Raw genomic sequence first — 24,819 nt, 5'->3', positions numbered from 1 at the left:
CAATGGAATTACGTTACAGTTTTATTCACTAAGTTGGCAAAGCATAGCCGTTCCTCTTAAGATCCAATGTTCGGGTGGCTTCACCGTGGGCAACCGTACAGCTATAACGAAATTTGTGGAGTGACCAGTGGTGGACAATATCCCTCGGCGTTCGCTGGTTTTGTAGATCGGGCAAACGTACGACTGTCTTTCCTCGATATCCTGCTTCTTCATTGGTATCAACCACAGCTGGAGATATTTCGAAACGGTGAGTTTTATTTATTTTTTTTTATTTTATTAATTTATTGTTAAATCTGTCTTATGGGATAAATTTACTTACGAAAGGAACATTGTCGTAAAGTACTTTAGGAAAGCTTTCTTCCAAACGCATTTCCTTTATGTCAATTCTTGCGCCGTCTAAAAATAATCCATAAACGTACACGCCATTCTCGGGCGCGATCGTGTAGTCAGCCTTTTTTAAAATTATAAAATCAAACGTAAGAAGATCTATGGGGATTTGATACTTTCGCGCATAATTTTGCAACGTCCCAGTTAGAAACGCTTGCGTAAAATAAAATCCAGGTAACCAGAACGTAACGGGTAATCCTTCCTCGTACCATTTCTATGTAACGATAATTTCATATACATATTACTTGAAAATAATTTCAAGGAAAGAGAATAGGGTCAGTATCATAATCACCTTTAAAAATGTAAGACGTTGTAAAAAGTCATTGATATAACTTCCCAAAGGTTTTAAAGAAGGGTAAGAATTCATTTTCCACAAACGAGGCAACTTGCTCGTCAAAATTGCTTCATAAATATCTTCAAGTTCGAAAGACATTATAATTAAACCTGCAATATTACATTAATATAATTTTTGAAATATTATTTTAATTTTTATTACAATAATTCTAATTAATGGACATTTTTTTTAAGAAACGGGTATATATAATAGATACCTTTTATAGCTTTTCGAACGTTGATAAGGCTATTCCTGATACAGCACAATAATTTATTGAATCTCTCCATCTCTTGTACTAACACAGTATTCATGCTTTCGCTGTATAACGTAGGATATTTAGCAAGAGCCGCGACGAGATCGTAGTCATTTGGAAGTTTATCTAAGATTTCTGTTGCGACATTGTAAATTAACTCATCGTCAGAGGTTTGTCTCAAACCAGATTTACCAGCTTCCTAGAAAAAATAATTATAAAATATTTATCTTTCTCTTTATTATATTAATTTATTTATAATTTTATTCTAAAAAAATAGACTTAAAGTGCAATTAACGTAGCACCAAGTTGTAATTTCAAAAGTTTATATTACCTTGTCTTTCCAAAGATCCTGAGGTTAAGCAATAAAAAAAAAAAAAAAACAATTACATAAAATATAGAATATTTTATAATTATGTTAAAAAATAATTAGTGTAATTAATTACAAGTTAAGTTTTTATTTTTTGGAAATAATTACATACCGTTCGATCCTGAACAATGTTTGATAAAATAAAAGAAGATGATAATTATATAAGATGATAATTATTATTTTTTGAAAATTTGAGAGAAGCATTTACCTGAGTGAGTAGCAATGAACCGAACAGTAGATCTGTCTCTCGTTGATCTTTAAGAATTTCGGCATTGTCATTCATGCCAAATACACTTGGTTTTGTAATTATCGGAAATTGCCTTGTGTATGTGATATACGCTTCATATTCTTCGGCGATCGGGCAGTAATATGTAGTAGACGGTGCGTCGAAGTAGTATATTTCATCCGTTAACAGTTTCCTGAGTAAGAACGTTAATGATAATATCTTGATCGATTGATTAAGTTATGCGATTCGCTACTTACGGGCAATAGAACTTAGACAAGATGGTATTTAATGTTCTACGGTCCCATTCGTCCGTAACTCTGCCTCCGTAGTTGCATTCGCCCGTAAGATATGTCAAAGCATCGAACTGCACGTCTTCATAATTATCCAAAAACATCTTTAATTGTAGAGCGCTAATCCTCAGATCAGTTTCATTGAATTCGTAAGGGATATTCCAGCCAATTGGGCCGAATTTTCGTCTTTCTTGTATAACAGCGTGAAAGAAACACAATGAGAATAGAAGCTTCTTAAAACACTCATTTTGAACGCAGCCTTCAAAAAATTCCAGATTACTGATCGGATCACTCGCGTAGGATCTTAAAATGTTTGCTCTGAGTCCTTTAGGCGGCTCATTTGTAATTTTGATCCCATTTTGGAGAACTGATATAGGAAAGTGCTCGGCTGGATAACTGGTCAGCCATAGTCGGAAGTTAGAGTGAATCGTTTCGGATATTAACTCTTCGCATATTTTTTCCAAGGTCGGCATCCAACTTTTGGCTAGATGACAATTTTGCAATACTACCCAGTTACCGTGCGACACTCCGTCTTTTATTAATTCCTCCGCTATTGGTCCTTGACCTGTTTAAAACAACGACTTCATTAATTTTATGCGAAAAATTAGTATGTTAGCTAATACCCACCTTGACCGAGAGATAAAAAGAAAAGTCGGTTGGCACTGTAGCCTTGTTCGTCGGCAAATGTTAGCAAGCTTTGCGTCGGATCGGCGCCAGGAGTTAAAATAAATATCAATGGAATACAACAATTGGAATCCGCGAAAGAAGACGCCAAATCGAAAGGTGGTGCTTCTATGTATTGCGTACCCAATTGTTCTACAATATCCAAATAATTAAAATATTTATTAATGACCAAATTATTTAATTAATATTTGTATGTGTCTTATACCTTCCACGAGTAATTGCACTGCTGGAATAATTTTATCGGGGCGAATACATCGCAGAATTAACAGTCGTTTGAATAAATTGAAACTGTTATATGGCGGTGGGAAAACTTCTTTCTCCGGTTCTCTTGAATCGAATATTTTTTTCCATTCGCCAACAGCATTAGAGAATGATTTCCGGATACCCTAAAAAAAAAAAAAAAATAAAACCCTACTTGTAGTAAATATTGAATTTATAATTGAGTATAGAAAAAATTACTTCGAATCCTTTAATATTATTCAGTCTGCATAATTCGTCCCAATGCTTGATGAGCAACCACTCGGCGGGATTAGCGTATGGATTCTCTAAACCTATTCCACCAGTTAATAAAAATAACCATTGGCTCATGGTTTCCGGTGTGTTGCACGTCTCGTCCAGATTAAAAACGAGAAGTAGTGCGAAAAGTAGCTTATCTTTTTCAAATAAAGATCTGCAGATATTAACGTAAAGAGAATATGTAAAATATTTAGTTAAGTCCTTTAGACGTTGCTCGATGTCATCAATCGGCTCTGTGTTATCAATAGCCATGCTAAACAGATTCACAAACCAAACTAATGAATATTGGTACATTGGATCTATGTTACCAAGAGATGCTGTGAAAAGAAAAATAGTTTAATTAAAGTTGTAAGTTAAATGTATGTACTACAATTATTTTTTAATTATTAATTTACTACAATTAATTTACCTATTGTAAAAAAAAGTATGGTCGAATAAGCTGCGATAGGTTGATACTGTGATCTTGCGGCGTCGATTGATTTTTCTGTTACTTCCGTGGCAGTTTGCTTCACCTGAATATCGTCGCTTAAATTCTTAGACACCATTAAAATATCGATAGCTTCCTCGTCCTCCAAAATATTACCTTCTGCCACAGAAAGTACTTCCAAAATTTTACCTTCCGTCTCTTTCAACATTCTATTATATTAAAAATATAATAAAGATACATTATAATATAATTGAAACTCAGTAACGTATTAAAATATTATACACACTTTTTATTTGTCGCACTCTGGACAATTAGAGCGTTTTTTTCCGATTCTAAATCAGGTCTTTCCTTCGCGACCACAATACCAAGTAACTGATCTTCTAGGCCGCTCGGTGTTATCATAAAATTCAAAAGAGTTACTCTTACAGCTATTTCTGGTAAATAATGAGGATTCCTCAATTTTGTTGTGATGTAAAGCCTGTACACGTACACCAATAATAATAATTATTATTATTACCCATACAAAAATATTTTATCTCAAGTTTCTTGATATCTAAAGTTGGATTAATAAACTTTTTTGTCATGCAAAAATTGAGTTGCAATATTTTATACGTATGTATATTAAAGCATACCTAAAATTATTGTTATATTCTACTACGGTATCACCCAATTTTATACATAATGCACCAGCATGCTTGAACGTCTGTTTGAGAAGTACCGGTTCAAGAATAGCATCTAATTTTTCCTCTACGTTTTCCAAAAGTACTGGTTGTCCAAATTGTATTGCATTTTCCAAAATTCTCACGTAGTCACGTTCAGTTAAACGTATAATACTTATATTGTTCTCTTTTTCCATATTTTTTATCCATTTATTAGCTTGATCTTGTGGGTCTATCATTAGCGGCCATCTTCTAGCATTTCTAAAAAATAATGACATTGCGCAATACGGTAGATTAGTGAAATTGCAATTGACTTACGTAATGATAATTCCGTTGTCAATGGAAAATGCGTCGGCTGGTAATCCAGCGATGTTCCACGATCTGATTAAAACCGGATCGCCAAGTACATCGCGCAGCTGAAAATCGGAACTGCAAATCATTGCCTTTTCCGAGCACAATTGCACCCATTCCTTTATCTGCTGTACACGAAACGGCGTAGTAAACGGACCCAAATAAGCCACTATACCGGAAGCAATTAACACGTCTCCTGTTAGCCGATAATATCTACGGAGAGCAAAAAAAAAAATCAAATTTAATATAAATATTACCAATTACCACAAAGATTTATTTCAGACAAATCTTACTTGTCGCCTAGTTCCTTGGCGGTTTGGGACCAACGTGTATATTCCCCGCCTAGTCCCCCAATAAGATCTTCAGCGCGTTTTAATTTTGTCTCACAATCCGTCACTTGATCCGACATTACTTGAAATTCCATCTTTTTATCGTTTAAAGTTTCTTGAAGATCCAACAATTTTTTCTAATTACGAATTTAAAAAGAAATTGAATTTTTAAACATATAATTTATACATGCGTTTAAATTATTTTTTTTTTGTAGCTCGATTTATTATCTAATATAACTCATTAATATTTGAAACACATACCTGCACTTGACGCAATTGTTCTCTTTTCATATTTAATTGCTGTATAGCATCGTGATAAATAGCTTCAGCTCGTGCTAATGCTTGTCTCTTAGGAGCGATGATTTTCGCAATTGTATCGTATTCAGACATTGCGATAACCCAACGACATAATCCTTCGCAAGCCGTTGACACTTTCTTAATCTTCTCCGGATCGAAATCTGGATTAGTAAGATATTCCTTTCGTATTGTTTCTATTACTTTGCCCGGTATATTATCTTTGTCGAACTGAAGTAACGAATCTAAAAATCTAGAATCGGTAAGCATTCTTAAAGCGGCCTTCCAAGAATCATCAACGTACACACCGTCCTTTAGTACTTTCTCTGGCTTTATTTGCTGTAATAATTTATTTAAATTGCAATAATTAATATAGGTCATTTTCTATTGCACAATGCTTTGTACCTTAAGAACGCAAACGCTTTCCACAATGAGTTTCACAGCATACGGTGGATTTTTCATTGCTTTCACTATCGCGATATCTGCTAATGTTAAAGTTCGTAACGCTGCTTGGGCTCGATTTAAAATAGGCATGGCTTCCGTCAAATCGGCATCGCAATCGGCTTGTATCACAGCTGCTTCATTTGCAACTACCTAGACAATTATAACTGGTTACATTTTAAATCGATCTTAGGTTTGCCAGTATAAAAAAAATCTTACTTCAGCTGCGGCTTCGTCGACTTTGACTACTTTCTCAAATTCTGCGACTTCTTGACTTTCTTTTTCAACGTCGGCCAGCATACGTTGAATGTCCTGCGTGGCCGTAATTAATTTAGGCTGTAACTGTTTTAAGATATTTTGCATCTCAGTTACTTGATTCTGCGTGCTATCCAATTTTTCTAATCCACCCTCGTATCGAGTCTTAGCGAGCAGCACTTCTCTATAACATTATAAAAAGTTAGATAGAAATATTCTAACGCTAACAGAGATTCAATACTAACGTACTTACTCACGCTTTTGGTTGAGTAAGCTTTGAAAAGTCTTGATCATTTCAAGATAAGACGTAGGTGTCACATAGCTGCGTCTATTTAAACGAACTAAAAATTCGTCACTTAATTTTTGGATAGATACGTGGAAAAATTGACACATATCAATACCAACACTTCTTTCGTGATCAGTAAGTTCAACTGTAGACAAAAATTTCGTTGCGACAGCCAATAATGCATCCTTAGGCCATGGCTTAAAAAATAAAAAAAAATAAAAATATATATATATTTCTTTTTAATTAGCGCTATTAAATTTTAATGATTTTATTTTAATACCTGAAACCAGTCTATGGTGCAACAGTTAACTAAAGCTGGAAATTTTCTAATCCGATTTCTAAAAGCGTCGCCAATGGGCGACATCGTGACGACAATATGTAGCTGATCACGACAGATTTGTATGAACAGATTGAAAAGTGCTGCAGAACTTCCATCCGTTTGCAACGCTCGTTCTCGTTGTCGATCAATTTGTTTCATCTTCTCGCATATTTCAATTTTCTCATCAGCCGTGTATAGATTTGGTACCTAAATAAAAATTAAAGTTATAAATTTGTTTTTTTTACACGTTAGCACAAAGATATAATTGCCAATTGTCAAAGTAGCAGATAAAAAAAATTAATTAACATCTATTTACTTCTCCTAAATTAAGCATATTGCTAATATCTTCTAAGAAGGTTTCCTCTTTAATTTGAGTGTCGCTAAAGAAAAATGTCGAATGCAGTTCAGTAGCGGTGGCTTTTTTCAGAATAGTTTTAATATCCTCGTACCATTCATGCTGGCCGTATAGTTGTGTAAGTTCGATCTGGAATACATCGTAATCGCAAATATGCGACGCCAATCTAGTTAAAGATTGTCTTCCAGATCCACCGACTCCGATGAGAAGCGCATGACTACGCGGTTGTTTGATAACACGAGCTATCCTTGATAGATGCTCAATCGCGAATCTTTACATTTTATATTAAATTTAATATGAGAAAAGCATTAATTAAATATATATTTATCAAATACGTAAAACAAATTTACCGAAACAATACCAAATTCATAGGCTTTCTTGTCATCGAGTTATATTCAGAAAGATACGTTTCCACGATCTCTCGTATTTGTTCTAAATCGCTAACTTCTTGGTACAAGCGAATATCTGCCTTGGCGTCAACAAAATCGCAATATATTAAATTTCGTAATTCATTCGCGCTGATCTGTAAAAATATGCAAAAAATGGAAAAAGTAAAATATTAAAGCACAATTTTCTTTTTTTAATTAATTAATAAAACCTTACTATTTTTGCGTATTTTTCTTTTTCTGAAAGCAAGTCTTCAAAGAGTTCTTCTAACGAGACTTCCATACGTTCCTGTAGTGTTACGCGTATTTGCTGTATTAACCAATTGATATCAGTTTCGTCGACGGAACGGTCGCCAAATACACGAAGTATTTCGTGAACCCATAATCGCTTCATGTTTGATAGCGCAGGCATAGTTTCCGGGACCGATAAAAGCACTCCCTATGTTAATAATTGCAATAGAGTTTTTTTCCGAAATGTAAATAATATAACAAAACGTATAAGAGCATATTTTAAGCAACCTGAATAACCCTAGAGAAATCACGAAGATTAAACATGTAATGACATTTTGCAGGTGTCGGTAACAAATTGCGCAAGCTCTCTTTATAAATATCTAGCGTTGCTAAAACAATTTGATCAATGCACGGATCAAATTCTTTGCTAAAGCCCCTGCAATGTGCAAAAGAACATATATGTTAGAATTCTAAAAAAAGCAAGATAAATATTATTAACTCGAAATCAATTTTAAATGTATTCTGTATTCTTATTAAATATTTTTTAATTCAATATTATATACCTCGTGTCGAGATGCCACAGAACAATTTTACTAAATATCGTAATCATAACGTTATCCTCGAACTCAGATATTGCCAGGACGAAAAAGTGGCGTTTGAATCGTGAGGTAACATCTTTGCCGGCGATTGGAGGAACCATCGCGCACATTAATTGAATCTCGATTAATTTTATTAACGTTTCTTCTTTCCTGTCATACCTGATAATAAGAAATTAATGAAAATTACAAATATTTTACTGAATTTAATATATTATTTAAGAAATATCTCTGTACGTAATATTTTTGTCCACAAAAGCGTCTTGTATTTTTTACGGGAATTGAAAAATTAAATATTAATAACACAGAATACATTACCATTGCCAGTGGTCCAACCATTGTCGCAGTAATTCTATAGGCGGCTGCGCCCCAAACGTTTCTTTCATCGGCATTGAAACATCGTCGACAAATACTATCCATCGTTTACCTATAGGAGGACCGTAAACGCCCTTACGTCGGCGATCTAATTTGCTCATAATAATATCTTGCGTTTGATTAGCAGTAGTTTGCGCGGAAAAAGTGATGAGCAGCGGTTTATTCACCGCGGCGTTGTTCTTTTTTAATAAAAAGTCGATTATGTAGACCGATTTTCCGGTGCCTGTCGGACCTACGAAAAGCACCGGTTTCTCGTGTTGCACTAGCATCTGAAAAAGCGCCGTGTATCGTATTGTTTCTACAGTTGGGACGATTATTTGATTGACAGGAATATCACGGGGAATCGGCGGCGCCGATGTTAACTCGTCCGACCATAATTTCCACTTTCCTTTGCCCTGATAAAAAAAAAAAAATGCGTAAGTGTGACAGGATATAATTTAGCAAAATAAAACATATCGAGAAATAACAATAACTCTAGATGTTAAAATTAGATAAATTTGCAAATGCTTACTTCTTTAATAAACCTATAATCAAATACTGAATCATACTTTGGCATGATAAATATATAAGGTTTTAAAGGTGGCGGAATCGGTTCTTGTAGTTGAAACGTGTTCATCAATGTAAGTGGAAATTCTTTTTCCAAAAGACCATGGAATAAAATGCTAAATTGTTCCTTGTATTTAGCTTCCAAGGTGCCACCCATTGCCCAGATACACGAAAAGAAAAATGAACCCTAGATAAGCATTTAAAATCAAATTATTATAACGTGTAATATTTTATTAACTATTTATTTGTCATATTCTTACTTCTATCTGTGCTCGAAGATCAAGTTCGCTTATATTTTTCACTACTTCTTTATTATGATAATCACTTATGAAACAATCCATGAGATAAGTAATAGATTGTATAAGATTTGAATCGGGCATTGGGCATATTTCCTACGAATTAATAGTGTTAAGTAATTTTATACGTTTAAGTAAATTTATTACAATTATGAAAAAAAAAATGTCCTACCTTTACACTGCACCGTCGCAACAGATGAAAAAGAGGTTTACAAAATCTAAGAAATAACGATTCACAGATAAAAGTTTGTAGCCATTCATCTATTATTTCTGGTAATTTGGCTAGCCAAGAATTTAATAGAGGCTCCCATCCTAACTCTCCCGGTTCCATATAAATCATTCCTATTTTCAACAATTAGATTAATAATTTAATTTTAAAGATTAAATTAATTTTTAAAGATTAAATTATTTACCACAACGAGATACCGTAGCCGGTGAAGCAGCTTCCAGATCTAAGACTTCAAATATTAAGCTAGTCGTCGGTGCTAATTGAATAATTTCTCCACTCATTAGACACAACTTCTTGTTGTCATCGAGAACAGTGTTCATGCTTTCTATCCATATTGCATCTATCGGACCGTCGAAGACCAACCACTTTCGATTGTCGTTTGTCGATGTCGCGAAAGACCGATAGCTAATAGCTAGAATACCATCCTTCCATTCGTAAGATACTGGATCAAACTGCCCATATAGCTGTCCGAGAGTTATCGACTTCGGATTGATTACCGTTATTTCCACTTTATGCTCGTTCATTAAATTCTAATTAAAATCGATATTGAATTTAATGTACGTATGTACACGGAAAAGTAGACATGACGTTCGTTGCGGGGACGGCGGTAGCGTACGAAAATTTTTTTCTTCTTTACCCCCTCCCACTCTTGGCCGCCGTGAACGAAGTAGGTAGAGTGGGGATACGTCCCGCTTCAGTCCCCGGCGACCATCGTTCTGAGGTACATCTATGCGCGCGCTTTATGTGAGGAAGTGAGCGAGGATTGAGATTCGCCGCACAAGGTCACGTATGCTAGCCGTCGTTACCGTAAGCAAATGCCATATCTGCCTTCCAGTGTACACTCGCCGTCAGGAATGGCATTCGTGGTGCTGCGACGGCGGCTAGCGTTACGTAACCTTGGCGTAGGGTCCGTCGAATCTCACACGAAGCACGTGCGTAGATGTTCCACAGAGGAATAAGGGGGAAGGAACGCGCCTTACTATTACTTTCTCGTCTGAGAGGATCATATTCCTGTGTGGATCGGTGCTCTGTGGAATATCTACGCACTTGCTTCGTGTGAGATTCAACGCACCCACGCCAAAGTCACGTACGCTAGCCGCCGTCGCAGCACCACGAAACGCCATTCCTGACGGTGAGTGTACATGTATGTATATTGTTCTTTCATATTATTCTTTAATAATATCCTGAAGTAAAAATTATGGTTTCAAATACGTACATTTTCTTCGCAAATCTCGAGCGCATCGGCCAGCATTTTGTAAGCCGTAGTTTTGCCGGCAAAGGAATATCCGACGATCATGAATCCATGCCTAACTAACATCATCTCGTATATTTGCTGGATCTTTTCCAAAAACTTAGGTACACACTGTACGTTCGCAGCGGCACAGGCTTTATATGCGGTAGCGTTTAAGTGCATATAATCAGGCTCGGGAAGTTTCACATTTGGGAAAAGATCCGAGATTATACCCTAAAATAATATATATTTTACAATCCTTTTATTTATCCTGTCTGTAAAAAATGACGCCTGAATTAGCTGATAATCTATCGTTGCCGTTTATTAAATTATATATTTTTTTCTTGTTACAGATCGACGCAGCTGCATTCACTACGGAAGTGTCGACACCGCCGATTTAATAATCATACGAACCGCAGCCGGTTCGTCGGTCGTTCCGCGAGTTTCGTAGAGTACTCGGGCGGATTTTGTTCGAAATACGACTTTCTTTTAACACGCGAGTGCCGAACATGAAACGCGCATAAAATCACGGTCGGGGTGTTCGCGAGTGACTTGTGCGCGGACGGATGACTCGACACGTCTCATCTGAGAGGAGGAGCAGGCCCGGGACGGGCGTCCTGCATCAGCGGAGCAACTTTTAGGTGAGCATGAATTTTTTTAAATAAAATCTTTAATTAAAAAAAATTAACCTTTACTTTAATTTAAATAATAACATGTCTACAATAATATATTTAATTTTATGTTACAGTCACCGACAAAACTACAACTCCGCTGAAGCTCATGCAGATTGGTAAGTTGCAACATTTTTTTTTCTTAGCTCGCAATTGGGATTTCTTAAAAAAATAGCGTGGGTGTAGCGCGAGCATAGTTTTTTCTAGTATATATATATATGATTCCATATGTGTAAACGTACTTGGAACAACGATATATCTTGGCTAAGGAACTTTGGCAAATTTACGTCTTTAATGCTACGTAAGATTAAAACGTTCTCGTCTTCTTTCGGGTATTTCAATTTTAAATTGCCCGCTGCTATTAAGACAGATTTCACCGCTCGCATACCGTAGTCGTAATGATTCTGACTGGATAATTGCTCCGAGCATAATTTATAAGCCATAACTATTTTAACAGACAATGGCCTCGCGTTATAGAATCCGTAAGAGTATAAAATATTCTCCGCTATTAAAGCGTAATCCGGTACCTGTTGAATAGAAAGAGAATACAATATATTTGTACAAGAAAAATTGTGTTTTTTTAAAACACGTTTTTGAACTCACCATCATAGCTACCGACCGGAACAAAGCTTTCAGATTGTCTGGCAATTCTGTTCTGCCGGCATATCCCGGATTCATTGTAATAAATACCGCACAAGTACGGTCCAGGTTCAATTCTGTTTCTTCAAATATTAGAGTCTCTTTGCCCGCTTGTATCGCTCGTTGAATAGTTAGTATCTGCTGCGCCACTACTGACAGAACTTCTAAATCGATGCGATTGAATTCATCGAAACAAGACCATGCACCCGTGCTAGCTAATCCCTGTGAAATATAATATTATTCAACATAATTACGAGACAGGAAAATATATTTGCTGCGTAAATAACATGCTATCTTAAAGAGAAAAATTTATTTTTGATCTCCTCACTGTTAGAATAAATGTTTTCGATATTTACTTTGAAAAATTTGCCCAAGGCGATATAATCTAATCCTTCCGAGCAATTAAATACGACACACTGCTTGGCGACTGCTTTCGCTAAATCTTTGGTAGTCTCAGTTTTGCCTGTCCCAGCAGGTCCTTCCGGAGCACCGCCGAGATGTTGGCTCAGAGCACCGAATAGGGTGCGATAACATCGATCGGTCAGCGGTGTTATCACTAATCGCGATGTATTACCCAGATATTCGTATGCATAGTCTAACTGAGAGTTTATCATCATCGTACATAAATTCTCATCCTATAGAACAAAAGCACAACTCTTGTCATTAACAAAATTAAATGTCGTTAAATTATAACAAAAGATTACATGTATCCGGATCTACTCACTATCCAATAGTATCTCAGTTGGCAAAGCCATTTAAAATCTGTGATTTGATTTACATCTTGCTCGCATAACTGCGTCAACACATCGCGACTGTGAACATCTAGTGTTACTAAAGCTTCTGTAAAAAAAAAAAAAAAGTAATTTTACAGATTAACCGAAAGCGTAAAATAAATGTATCGTTAAATAGAACACGAACCCAAAGTAGTTCGATTTTGCGTTGATAATTTGCCGCGGACAAGTTTGACAATTTCATTGAGTTCATACGTGCACGTTTCTACGTAATTTTTTAAATTTTTGGAGCCTTCCGGAAGCTTATCGGTAACATCTGTCGTCCAGTATAACTTGCTGACGCAGAGAACGGTCTGTCCTGGCCATTCCAAGACCCATTGACTTCTAGCTTTCGTCGTGAAGTCGTTTTTAGCTCTTATTACCTAAAAAAAAATTATTTAGTACATTTAATGATTTAATATACGAGGTTAATTTATTTTTAAATTTATTATCGATCTCAATTGACCTGAGCCTTCACGCTTTTTTTCATGTCAATTTCAAGTTCAAGAAGCCACTTTTCCACTTGTCCTCGGGCAGCAGTCGTATCGATTATATCCTCGAGAATAATTTCCTCTCCTTCGGATGACATCATAGCTATAGCTTCCATAGCATCCGTAAAATTTAATTTCGCGATGCCCTCGAAGCACTTTTTTAAATGTGGTTGCACTCTACGATAAAAATCAAATTGCAGAGTGGCGAGCAATCAAATATTCACGACAATAATTAGCATGATAAAATGTACCGAGTAGGATCCTTTGTCTCAGACAGAATTTCCAAAAGTTCATCGTTAGAAAGAAAGAAAAATCGCGGGAAGAAAAGTCGCTTTTTTTCTAAATAGGCGGCAAGTCCTTTTTGAACCAATTCAAGTAAATGGGTACATTTTTTTAAGCGATCTAGCATCTTATCAATCTCAACGACAGTCATGACTTCTGGGAAATCCGCGACGACTGCCATAAGTTCTCTCCAAATCTATTTTACACATAATTTTAATTTTCAGTCGTTTAAAACTGGTATATTGCAAAGAAATAATTAAAACGATTTAATTTACAATAATTACGAACTTTGTCTACGGCAGTAAATCGTCGACTTTCCTCCGGCATCTGTTGTTGAATATCAGGCGATGAAAAGATTGGTTCAAGATACACCCACGTTGCTTGAACTTTAAGCCAATAATCCATAATATCTTGTAACAAGAGCAATTTGGCCTCCCACTCTCTGATAGCATAGAAAATAAAGAATACGAATTTTATTTAACAATGAAAAAATAATGAAAAATTTTCTTATTTTTTTTTTTTTTAAGTTTCGCAAACTTACAGAGTTTCTTTTTCAAATGGTTTTATATACAGAGAATTTTTCATGGTCTGGGCTTTTGTTAGATGATCGTCGAGTAACAATTGTATCTCTTCTACACTTGCAATAACATACGTGCCAGTGTCGCGATAAAGATTGACGGTAAACGTAATGTCCGCCCAATCGGAATACATTCTGAATAAAGCCCTTTCCAAATTACCCTCTTTAGTAGCCGCCTCAGATATCACGTCAAATTTCACGACGTAATCGCCTAAGCCGTAGTCGAGAATCTGTGAGGGTAAATATGTTTATGGTGCCTGTAGCCCACGACAAACGAGTTAGATTTTTATTTACCTTGGCCAGCGTCATGTATTGATCGACTTTTATCGGAAACCCAACAATTTCTGAAACCTGCTCCCAATGACGGCTTTTCAAGAAAGGATTCCCGAGTGTCAATATCACCGGCATATGCTCTTTAAAATCTTCGATTTTCATTCTTACGATTTCAGACAGCTTCCGTATTGCGGGTTCTTGAAAAGCTTTTTCCAACTTGTATATCATGCGATAAGCATTGGCCGTTTCGGCCTCGATCACTTCGGGATCGTGCGAGCCTATCATAGCTTCGGTCCAACTTTCGTAGTTAGTTAAGAATTCACAGGCGACGTCGTAGAAGTTTTTATACGGTGCCAATTTATCGGCTATCTAATTAAGTTAACGTTATTGCTTTCGAAAAAAATATTCAAATAGGTGGGATGGAAAAAATCAATTTAAAAATATCGATGTTCTTGAAAAGTTTAAAGTTTTGAGCCTGCTATAATTTTTTATAATTTATATATATTAAAACTGTTTCGCGTTACCTTCTTTCTTAAGGGATATCGTGACATTTCCCAATCAAATAATTTTTCCTCGTCGTTGAATTCTGCGATTGTATCCATAGCAGCAATCAGTTTCTTATCGAGACTCGTAGCCTTTTTTTTGTATCGTTGTATTTCTTCGATATTGCCCCAATATTGCAGCTCGTCGCAATATTTCGCATAACGCTGAAGATCTTGTTCGAATTTTTCGATTCTGGCTTTGAGTGTTGCCTGATATTCACCCGTTTTACTTGCAACTATCTCTCGATGCTTTTCGAAAATTCCAGCCAACTTATGATACCTGATATGTAAAAAATTACAAGTTATTTACATTAAAAAAAATTTACGCACATTATTTAAAGAATTTCTCTATACGTGATTAATATTTATTTAAAGCGATGCAAATTTTTTTTTTTACGTTGAATTTTAGAACAATTTTTTTCCGTCAATTAAATTAATTCAAACGCACTCACCAATGAAAAGCAAAATTATTGCTCTTTAACTCGACTGGCATTAAATGATGATAATCTGACAAAAATATTATATATTTCATTACTTCTTTCAATCGACTCTCTTGCTCAAAAACAGTCTCCGTTTCAGATTTATATATGAAAGCTTGCAATTTCATGAGCTCTGACGTATTAAGTGGTATACTTAATGCCTGGTCCGCGATGTTTTGATAAACGTCTCCTATACTGATAATTGATACTAAGCTCGTCATCGGATAATTAAATTATTATTAAATTCCTTAATCATAAAATTTTATTAGAAATTGATGAGAAACGTACGCTCGAACTTTTTGCTGGTAATCAGCGACCATTTTTGAAACTAATTCGTCTCTAAGATAAGCAGCTGTCGAAGTGAGATGTTCTATAATATTATGTCTACGAACTTCAAAAAGATCGGTGAAAAACGTCCAGTTAAATTCTAGTAAAATATTTTTACTCATCTGATCATAATACTCGACCAGTTCGCAATATTTTTGGTAGGACTTGGGCGGTTGGGCTTTTAGAAAATCCTTAACGTAATTAATATCTATGTCGTTTATCAAATTAATATATTTATCAAATTCATGCAGCTGCCCTTCTGGATCAGTTTTATATCGTTGAATTAAATTTGATATGACATTCGTATGTTCTTCGAGAAGATTTGAAGAGATCACAGGCTGTAAGGTATAAGAGTTTGATAATTATAATTAATAATGCTTAATTATTATAATAAGCGTTGAGTGAAATATAATATAATATATTTTTAAATTTATTATATACCTTGAGTAAGTCTGGGGCAGCATTATTTGGATGAACCCGACCAAGTTTTAGCTCCACTCGTGGTAACGTTGTTACAGCATCGTAAAGAGAATTCAGCAACATTGAAAGCCCATTAGCAAATGCTTTGAACGTGGGATTAAAAACGACAGACGTATTCCGTACTACAACGTTTATATAAAAGCCACAATTTGTATGCTGTTTAAAATAATTATGTTTAAAGTATTTGATCAAATTGTACGTAAAAATATCAAACTCCATATATACTTACGCCGACATCCATGAGATAATCAATATAGTCTTCCATTGAACGCAAGCACAAGTCTCGCAATTGATCTTCCATGACGTATGCGAGGCAATTAAAGAATCTATTATATTGTGGACTGTTCTCTGATGGCAAGTTTCCTTTCCTTAAAGCCTGAATGTGAAAATTTTAATAATAATCGGACGTGACCGAAAGTCGATGAAAAGAAATTCTATCAATTGAATATACGTATAATGATAAATTTTTCTTACCGCAAATAAAATGTTAGAGATCTTTGGCAACCATCGTTTAAGAAGATCATCACTCGTATTCCTGAGAATTCTTAAGAATTTGTTATCGAATTTCGAAAGATCGTACGATTGTTTGTACGACGCTAGCTCTCGTTTGTCCACTTGTTTAGCTTCTCTATAAATTACAAAATTATGCTAAAATTAAATAAAAAGCTACTAAACATATTACATGTATTGGTACAACGTGCTATTTTAATTTACTAACTTATATTCGCGGTACCAGTAATCTAAACTCTTGCGTATACACGAATGATATAAGATGATCGGTCTCTTCTCGAAATTTGCTTTAATTTTTCGGTATTTAGCACCGTGTTCTGGTGACGATAGCTCAGCGATTCCTCGAGAAGGCAACGGCTGTAACGTAATCGCATGTGTGTAATCGCAAAAAAAAAAGCAATCGAGGGTGAAAAGCGATTTAGACATATGCTGTCAAACGCTGACGTAATTATTTACGCACGGAGTAATACTTTATTCCACGAATTTTACATGTCATTTCGTACTTACTGGGGCGTGAAGTATCTCCTCGAAAGGTTCCTGCAGCACAAAGTCGACGATCGATTTTTTCATGCTCGTAATATAATCACGTTTTATTTCACGAATCAATCGGCTGAAGCACTCGTCGTATCTCTCTCGCCATTCAATGGACACCATGCTCGTAATTTTTTTTAACGCGTCGGAATCCAAAGCGCCTGCATGAACGTCGTCAACTTCGTGAAGAATGTAGTAGTAATACCTCAAGAGATTCTTGTCTTCTTCCGTGAGCCAAATATCGGTAACGTCATCGGCCTCGTGCGAAACTGCCGTTGTTTGTCCGCAAACGCTATCGCCGCCTAAAACCGTCCGGTCTTTTGCATAGCTGCTGCAAATTTCCATTTTATCCTCACGCCACCTTTCGTTGCATCTCGCCGGCCCTTTAATCTTCCTAATCAGATGCATTCGAAATTCGGCTCTTCGCCGAAGTAGCGACATATAGTAATCGTCCTTATGATAGACTGTTTCTTTTCCCTTTTGCTTTGGCATCATAGTTTCTCTTTAAATTTGTTTAATAAAATAGAATAGTTTTTTTTTTAAACGAAATTTAACACATAATTTACATAAAACAAGCACAGTACTTTACCTGGGTAAAGTTTCGTCTTTTTGTGGCAAATCGAAAGTTTGCAGTTCATACTTTTCCAAGCGATCGTATGCCTTTCGATGCATGCGATAATTTGTCAAAAATTTGGGATTTGAACGATGCGCGTCAGAAGTGGGTTTCGTCCAATCGCAATGCTTTTTACGACTTCTCGTGAAAAGTGTCTCTTCGTTTCGCTTTGCTGATCTTCTGCATGGTTCCGACTTGTTAATATCAATTTTTTTCTCACCTTTATCTTGCTCCGTAACAGCTCTCGGAGTTTCTTTCTCTTTTATGCAACGCGAGCTCTCCATAACCAAGTTTTACTTTATCGGAATTATAACGTTAATGTAAACGCGATAACGTTATTAAATGCGTGCAGAATTTAAATAAAAACATTATAAAATGCGAGAATAATCACTCAACCTCTTCTTCAACGTGCAGCTTAGCCTTATGACTTCCTATTTCATTTTGCTCGGTCTTGGAAAGGGATTTACGTTACCATAGCGATAATTCAATGTTACATCAATTGTAACATAGCTCCATGTCTCTCTTTACCAATTTGTTAACACATAATGTAGAAAATTGATAAGTGAAGGAAAATGATATACGTAGGTATAAAATTCAACATTAACAAATTGCTGTTTGTTTTAACATAAATATTTCTTGTGTATTTATATTTATACGTGACATCGTTTTCAGAATAATACTTTCATAAGTGCGATAAGTCTGTCATTAATACATGCTTGATAAATTGATATCTGTGTCAATGGCCGTTAGTTTCGGTACCGAAGATATGAGGACAACGATGCAATATAATACATTTTTTTTTTTTTAATATACCGAATGCTTTTCCGGTAACGTAAAATACAAAGTTTATCGCGATATTAAATTTTTATATATTTATATAACGCATATAATATATGTACATATATTACGACAATTCACACACATTTGATTGTCACTCGTCTCTGATATACATAATACACTGTTGATCCCTCTATACATCTAAATAGGCAACGTGAAGTATTTCTTTGCGTATAGTCTCTCTTTATTCCAGAAGTATGTGAATTCAGTTCAGCAAGTTATCAAAGATAATCTGCCAATTGTGGGTGTGTATATGTATGTATGCATGTATGTATGTATGTATGTATGTAATATGTGTATGTACATGTGTGTGCAAGAAAAGAAACATATTGGACCCCCGCAACCTCCTAGCATGCTCCTGCACACTATGATTGGAATTAAAATATGCACATATAGACGAACGATTAAAAGGTGACGTTTTAAAGGGGAAAAAGCACCCGTTTGTTACTTTTCGCCAATAAAAATACGTAGGCGGCATATACTTCGTAACGGCGATTCGTGACCAAAACGAGGACCGCGTGGATATATTGATTTTCTTCTCGGCACCTTTCTACGTTTTGCCGATGTTTTAACGTTGAAATATAGCCATCGCCGTTTACGTATGCGGTGGTGACACGTTACACAGGGATAAACTGCAAACGATTTGTATCAATCCTTTCTTCCGACGTGATTGCAGAAGGGTATCCACAAATACCTCGAAAAGAGGACGAACGTCGAAAGAACGTTTGTGAAACACTTTGTCGAATTAATTGTTTGTGAAATTGAATTTTCTATCAGAATAGACACATACAGATTGAAGTAATATTTATTGAAAGGGAGACCAATTTTGAACCTCGCTTTGGATGAGGCTACTATTCACGACATGTGTCTTGTTTTTTTTTTTTTTTTTTAATTTTTTTATAAAACCCTGTGTAACTGTGTAATTTTACAATTATATCTAACGGCTTATTACGTTGATTGACACAGGTACATTTAATGTAGATACGAATAACATACAGCGCTTTCAAAACGTGGTCGATTAATTATAGAAATTTATCCTTTCGATTCAACTTTTTCTATTACAACGCGTAAAAATAATCTTTTTTTTTTTCCCGTGATTTACTCAACGAGAATTTTAAAATTTCGGGAAGAAATAAATATGATAATGCTACTCACACATTTACGTTTCTGATAAATGACATACATATGTTGACAGTTCCATACCAACGGTATTGATCCGATTCTCTTGTGCCTAACAAGCAATAGCGTTACGGTTGCTCATCTATAACGGAACCCTCTTTGATAATTTTCAAGTCAAAACTAATATTCACGACATCGTGGCGTACAGTACGTTTGACTAATTTTCTTGCTCAACACTCTATGACACATAAACACATGTAAAGTGTACAATTTGATACAAATTTTCTAATTATATTCACATGCATTATTGCTATGCTCGATAATGCTTTCAAACTTGAACAGATGCTAATTAGTTAAATGTCTCTTTGATCGATCGAAAATTATGTAGCATCTTTTTTAGATATGTAACAAACTTAAAACTGAGTTAGCTAAAATACGTTACAGAATATAATCTTTTTTTTTTTCTTTTTTTTTCTGTCAGAATATATTATAATCTTTTTCACAATTTAAAATATTCGATATGTCAAATTTTATTCACACCATAAACTTTAATGATGCGACGTTATCTCATCGTTCTATGTAACTTTATTACACTTTGTCGTTTATAAATCCCAATATTCAATCTTTCAACTTTCGTATAATATAGAACTAGTTTATACACAACGTCACGTTGCTAGCTTTGCGGGGAGAAAAATGTAAGAAACATTAAAATCGAAATGTTACATTTTGCGTAATTGTATATAAAAATTACATTTTTCTTTTTTTTTTTATATATGTTAAAATCAAATAATATTGCGAGAAATATAAGAGGAACTATTTGTCACGCGGCATTATTGCCAAGGTGCTCGTTTGAGAAACATTTACAGAATCGGAAGGTATAATAGTAAAAAATGACATTTATCTCAAAGGGAGTGAAAATGAAAAAGTAACTATTGCCATACTTTTTTTTTTTAACAAACTGCTCTACAATACGATGCAGTTCATTCAAAGATAAAGTACATGAGCCATTTCCAATTACACCTACAATTACTTCTTCCATTGAACACTAATGTAGCTTCTTTCACGCTCGGCTACACAGCAGCCACAGCAAATTAAACTCTCGTCTTTCTTTACGAGACCCAAGGAAGATTAATCGGACCGTCGGCAACGACAATTTGTGTGCATATAGTCTTCGTTTACGCGCGATTAATATTCTCTCTAATGACATGGTTTGCTTTAGCCACAGATCGCGAGTTCGAAAAGCCTTACCGATTTTCAAATAAAATATGCGACGTCTTCGGTCGGCCCGCACGAGAGACGCGAGTTACGTATGTGAATTAACGATGAAAAGAACTTAGCTCCTATTTTGTTTGCTTATTTGCTTGTGGCAAGCTCGACGAAACGGAAAATCCGGGGGAGTCGTCGAACGGTTAAGGTCTTGTGAAGCGATACCGGTACGGAGTCCAGGCGAACAGTTCTAAGGGAAAAGAATACATATCCATTGTGTATCCATCGTTCACTTGCGATATCTAAATACTTTTAGCATGCAAGTGGTGTACGAAGCGCGAAAAACGTTCGCCATCTCGTTGCTTTTCGCGCCATTAGGGTTGCAAAACTAGCATGCACTTTAAATAACGCCTAAGCTCGCTTTAAAAAAATTAAGTACATTTTCTTCCTCCTAAATAAATTGATAATTAACGTCAATCTGCAGTCTGTTTCGACGCAAGCTGCCGTTTCCACTTGTGCTTGTTATCCAATAATGAAACATGCCAAATTGCTACGTGCTGTTTAGTCTGCCGTTTGAAAAAAGTGTTTAGGTAAAAAGATCTTCATCTTATGGACTAGCACGTGGTAATTGTATGATTACGTGAGATAAACGCGTGTCGCGACGAAACATCTTTAGAAGAACAGCTGATGGTGGGCTATAAATATTCTACGTGCTCCAATTATCTGTGTTGAAGGAAGTGAAACGAATAACTGGATGATTTGACGAATGAGTAATACCGAACGATTCGACGGCAATCGGTCATTAGATTTATACGTGAAGCAATAGCCTAATATGGAAGAACATTGCTCTTCGCTGGTTAGCGAAGTGATTAAAATGAGCGTTTTCACCGAGACCAGCTCGGTGCTCAAATTTATCGGTATGGTCGACTCGTTCTTCATCTACCTGCAGATGATATATGGAAGGATGTCTGCAGCTTGATCGATGGTGATGCGATATGACGATGAGCGCGTTATACAAAACTACTTGTTTGTAAAGGAGGCTGGCTATAGCGTGGAGACTGCTCACTACGTGAAATCGCTCTACGATTTACCATGATTAGTGAAGCACGGGCAAAGCGCATTCAGAATACGATTGCAGAATCCACGCGCTCGATTGTTCCAACCAGCGATGGTATCGCCACCCTTCAATCTACTACCTGCACACACACGAATAGCCAGCGTGTTATAAATATCAATCTCGAAAGATAATTATAATTGCGGGACGTTCTACTTTACAAGTAGCTCTATGGGGTATCCCACCCAACTTGGGTCATCTGAAATATCTCCGTTGCTATTGATGGCACGGGAAAAGGTGTAAGAAAGAAAAGAAAGAAAGAAAAAAAAAAAAACGCGAAAGAAAATAAGTTAATAACCGAACTAATAATAATTTAGCAAACAAATAATTAGTTCATAAATAAATCAAATGTTCAATTTATAAATGTCCCGCTTATTTGCTTGCAGTTTTGATTCTCTATGCAATATTCTTTTTATTTACACATTTTCTCGTATCGGAGATATAGTATATGTATATTACACGAACATAAGCATGTTTCTACTTTCTCATTTAAATCTGAATCTATTGAAATTACGCTTTCTTTTAATTATTATTTATTTTTATCTATATGTCCACACTGACATTTGTCTGTTTTTTTTTTTTTAATTACCTTTATCTAGCGATCTACATTTATTGAACTATTTTCTTTTTTAAGCTACTTTTTTCTCTACTTTTTCAGAATATAAAATATTTACCATTTTATTTATATCCTTATTTCCCTTTGTTATAGCCAACGCGAGTTAATTGAGAATATTTCAATCCCGTAAATTAGAACATTTAAATTGAAAAAAATTGCAATGTAAAAAATTTGTAACCTACCTTCTCCAGCTCCAGCTCCCTGAAACACGCAGAAAAGAAAATTACGTTCCCCATCTTTGCGATATAATATTTAATAGTTTAATCAATAATTAATGGATCACTCCTTGGATTTTTGTTTATCATAACAATTTAATTTAATTTTATTTAATTAATGAGTCACACAATTAATTTACCTCCGACTGAATTTTTCTTTTCGATGCCTCCGTAGCAGCAGTCTCTATCACTTCAGTGATAAATTTCGTGGTTTCTCTCATAAGCTCTTCGTCCTCTTTAAAAGCTTCTTTTCTCTGCTCCAAGGTTCCCGTCATTAAATTCTTTTCGTGCTCGTCCATATTTATAGTGGAATGGTATGGTACGGACATCAGATTGGTCATAGTATTCTCGACGATATTAATTTCTCTGTCCCAGTCCTTCGCAATTAAAATTAATTTCAATTAACCGCAAAACTCTTATAACACGGAATTTTTTATATCTATATATACCAGGAAACTAGTCAACTCAGAAAATTCTATACATAAAAATAAAACAACTAAAATAATTTAATAAAAAATAAAAATCCGATGTTGAACACGATAACAGATAGTCAGTAATTTTAGACTGCGTCAACTCTTTCTCTTTCATCATTTTATTTATTTTTTTTTTTTTCTTCTCTTTTTCTCTCTGTGATCATTGGCTTGATATTAATTCACTAATAAATCGTCGTGTTCGACCCTTCATGTTTTCGAGGCATCCGCGCATATACTGGTCAATGATCGACAGCAAAAACAAGGGGTTGGAAATGATATAATTTTTATGCTTTTGCAGATTTTGACATTAGAGACACGTGGCAACGATCAGATATAAATAACATTTATTTCTAAAAAAAATATCAAGGATGGCGCACCTTCCCTTTTCGTGATTATTTTTTATTCATATTTTTAAATTATCAATTTAACTAGTTATATGAATAATAAATTCGTGCAAATAAGCATTGCATGAAAATAATGCAAAATCTTTGATAATTTTCCAATTTATTACAATTGCATGCAAATAAGCATTTTAATAACATAATTCTAATTAAAGTATATTTAACGTTGAAATAAATATCTTATTAATTTTATAGAATATGCTGTTATAGAATAATGCTAATATACTTAAAAAAAAAAGCGTGCTACGTTCATCTATACATATATCAATTTTTTTGTGTTTTCAGGTGTTATCTACATTTAATCGATCTTACGCGATCGCCTGTCAGTAGAACTCACCGAAATTACACTGGCTTCGATCTCACCGTCCAGCTGGCGTTCGAAACAGCCACCGAAGCGAGCGGTATCATTGCTGAACTCCCAATTAACGGAATAATATGTATGACAAAGACACCGACGCAGCTATATGACAGCGATGACGGATGTGCCACAGGTGGTGTGTGTTGTCTCACCGCGCACGCACACCGATACCATACGCAGCATAAACTGGTCTCTACGTACAAGCTCGTATATTCCGGGGATGCCGATGACGCGGTTGTCCCAAGGCCGGTGAGGTCCCAAGGTAAGTCGAGACCGTTTATTTAATCGGTGATAAAATCCAGGCACCGAGCTAGCCCGAGCTGAGTAGCCGGTTGCTCCGACCGAATCCTCCGGAAGCAGGGGACTTGGCGACGCTTAACGGACATGGACTTGGCGCCCTGGACGGGGTTAGAAGTATGAGGGACGATATCCCTTAGTGTTCGCGACACCGGGCTGCGCGTAGAGAAACGAGCAGAACTGGGTAAACCCTCATCTTCCCTATTATTCGCGTTTTCGACGGGCTCTGCGCTCCGTCAGGTAATGATCGACACGGGCCAGACGAAGCTCTCTTACCCGACTGGATATCACCCCACAGCCGTACCCTGAAACAGAGCATGCGTCGAGTACCAGGC

The 24,819-nt window shown here is 35.7% G+C and overlaps 2 protein-coding genes and 1 long non-coding RNA gene across 3 annotated transcripts; 1 reads left to right on the top strand and 2 right to left on the bottom strand.

Moving 5' to 3' along the window:
• Nucleotides 1-3: 3 nt before the first annotated feature.
• On the bottom strand, nt 4-19,416 carry LOC139104991 (dynein axonemal heavy chain 7). Its single transcript, XM_070660811.1, has 50 exons — nt 17,212-19,416; nt 16,913-17,061; nt 16,669-16,822; nt 16,424-16,570; nt 16,156-16,350; nt 15,676-16,052; nt 15,361-15,582; nt 14,891-15,188; nt 14,388-14,735; nt 14,058-14,323; nt 13,805-13,958; nt 13,486-13,712; nt 13,210-13,411; nt 12,892-13,126; nt 12,698-12,813; nt 12,330-12,608; nt 11,938-12,195; nt 11,577-11,861; nt 10,649-10,897; nt 9,617-9,962; nt 9,376-9,545; nt 9,168-9,299; nt 8,873-9,094; nt 8,305-8,756; nt 7,954-8,148; nt 7,679-7,826; nt 7,377-7,598; nt 7,124-7,296; nt 6,735-7,044; nt 6,380-6,625; nt 6,067-6,296; nt 5,778-5,997; nt 5,523-5,711; nt 5,085-5,456; nt 4,788-4,960; nt 4,462-4,707; nt 4,117-4,404; nt 3,771-3,962; nt 3,467-3,693; nt 3,001-3,374; nt 2,747-2,927; nt 2,485-2,673; nt 1,825-2,422; nt 1,550-1,760; nt 1,454-1,462; nt 1,306-1,323; nt 939-1,173; nt 680-831; nt 320-601; nt 4-228 (listed from the first exon to the last, which is right to left on the bottom strand). Exons 1-50 carry the CDS (start codon nt 17,728-17,730, stop codon nt 22-24), a joined length of 11,889 nt encoding a protein of 3,962 aa, XP_070516912.1. The 5' UTR covers nt 17,731-19,416; the 3' UTR covers nt 4-21.
• On the top strand, nt 11,013-24,204 carry LOC139104992 (uncharacterized). The gene is made up of 3 exons (XR_011546109.1): nt 11,013-11,304; nt 11,412-11,453; nt 24,115-24,204. It is a non-coding gene; the product is annotated as an uncharacterized lncRNA (long non-coding RNA).
• On the bottom strand, nt 19,555-24,305 carry LOC139104990 (uncharacterized). Its single transcript, XM_070660810.1, has 5 exons — nt 24,167-24,305; nt 23,096-23,332; nt 22,923-22,941; nt 22,102-22,206; nt 19,555-21,260 (listed from the first exon to the last, which is right to left on the bottom strand). Exons 2-5 carry the CDS (start codon nt 23,294-23,296, stop codon nt 21,214-21,216), a joined length of 372 nt encoding a protein of 123 aa, XP_070516911.1. The 5' UTR covers nt 23,297-23,332; nt 24,167-24,305; the 3' UTR covers nt 19,555-21,213.
• Between the last annotated feature and the right edge of the window lie 514 nt (nt 24,306-24,819).

This window comes from Cardiocondyla obscurior, linkage group LG08, assembly GCF_019399895.1.
Source record: "Cardiocondyla obscurior isolate alpha-2009 linkage group LG08, Cobs3.1, whole genome shotgun sequence".
Classification (NCBI taxonomy): domain Eukaryota; kingdom Metazoa; phylum Arthropoda; class Insecta; order Hymenoptera; family Formicidae; genus Cardiocondyla; species Cardiocondyla obscurior.
This window is presented reverse-complemented; position numbering and strand designations above follow the sequence as displayed.

Excerpts from the sequence above, each read along its gene's own strand:
- LOC139104991 (XM_070660811.1), bottom strand. The coding sequence starts at position 17,730 with ATGATGCCAAAGCAAAAGGGAAAAGAAACAGTCTATCATAAGGACGAT. Across the intron at positions 16,351-16,423 it reads ATTATCTCATGGATGTCGGC|CATACAAATTGTGGCTTTTA; the intron begins GTAAGTATATAT and ends TATTTTAAACAG. Across the intron at positions 6,297-6,379 it reads GCACCATAGACTGGTTTCAG|CCATGGCCTAAGGATGCATT; the intron begins GTATTAAAATAA and ends TTATTTTTTAAG.
- LOC139104990 (XM_070660810.1), bottom strand. The coding sequence starts at position 23,296 with ATGACCAATCTGATGTCCGTACCATACCATTCCACTATAAATATGGAC. Across the intron at positions 21,261-22,101 it reads CCCGTGCTTCACTAATCATG|AACTGTTCGCCTGGACTCCG; the intron begins GTAAATCGTAGA and ends CTTTTCCCTTAG.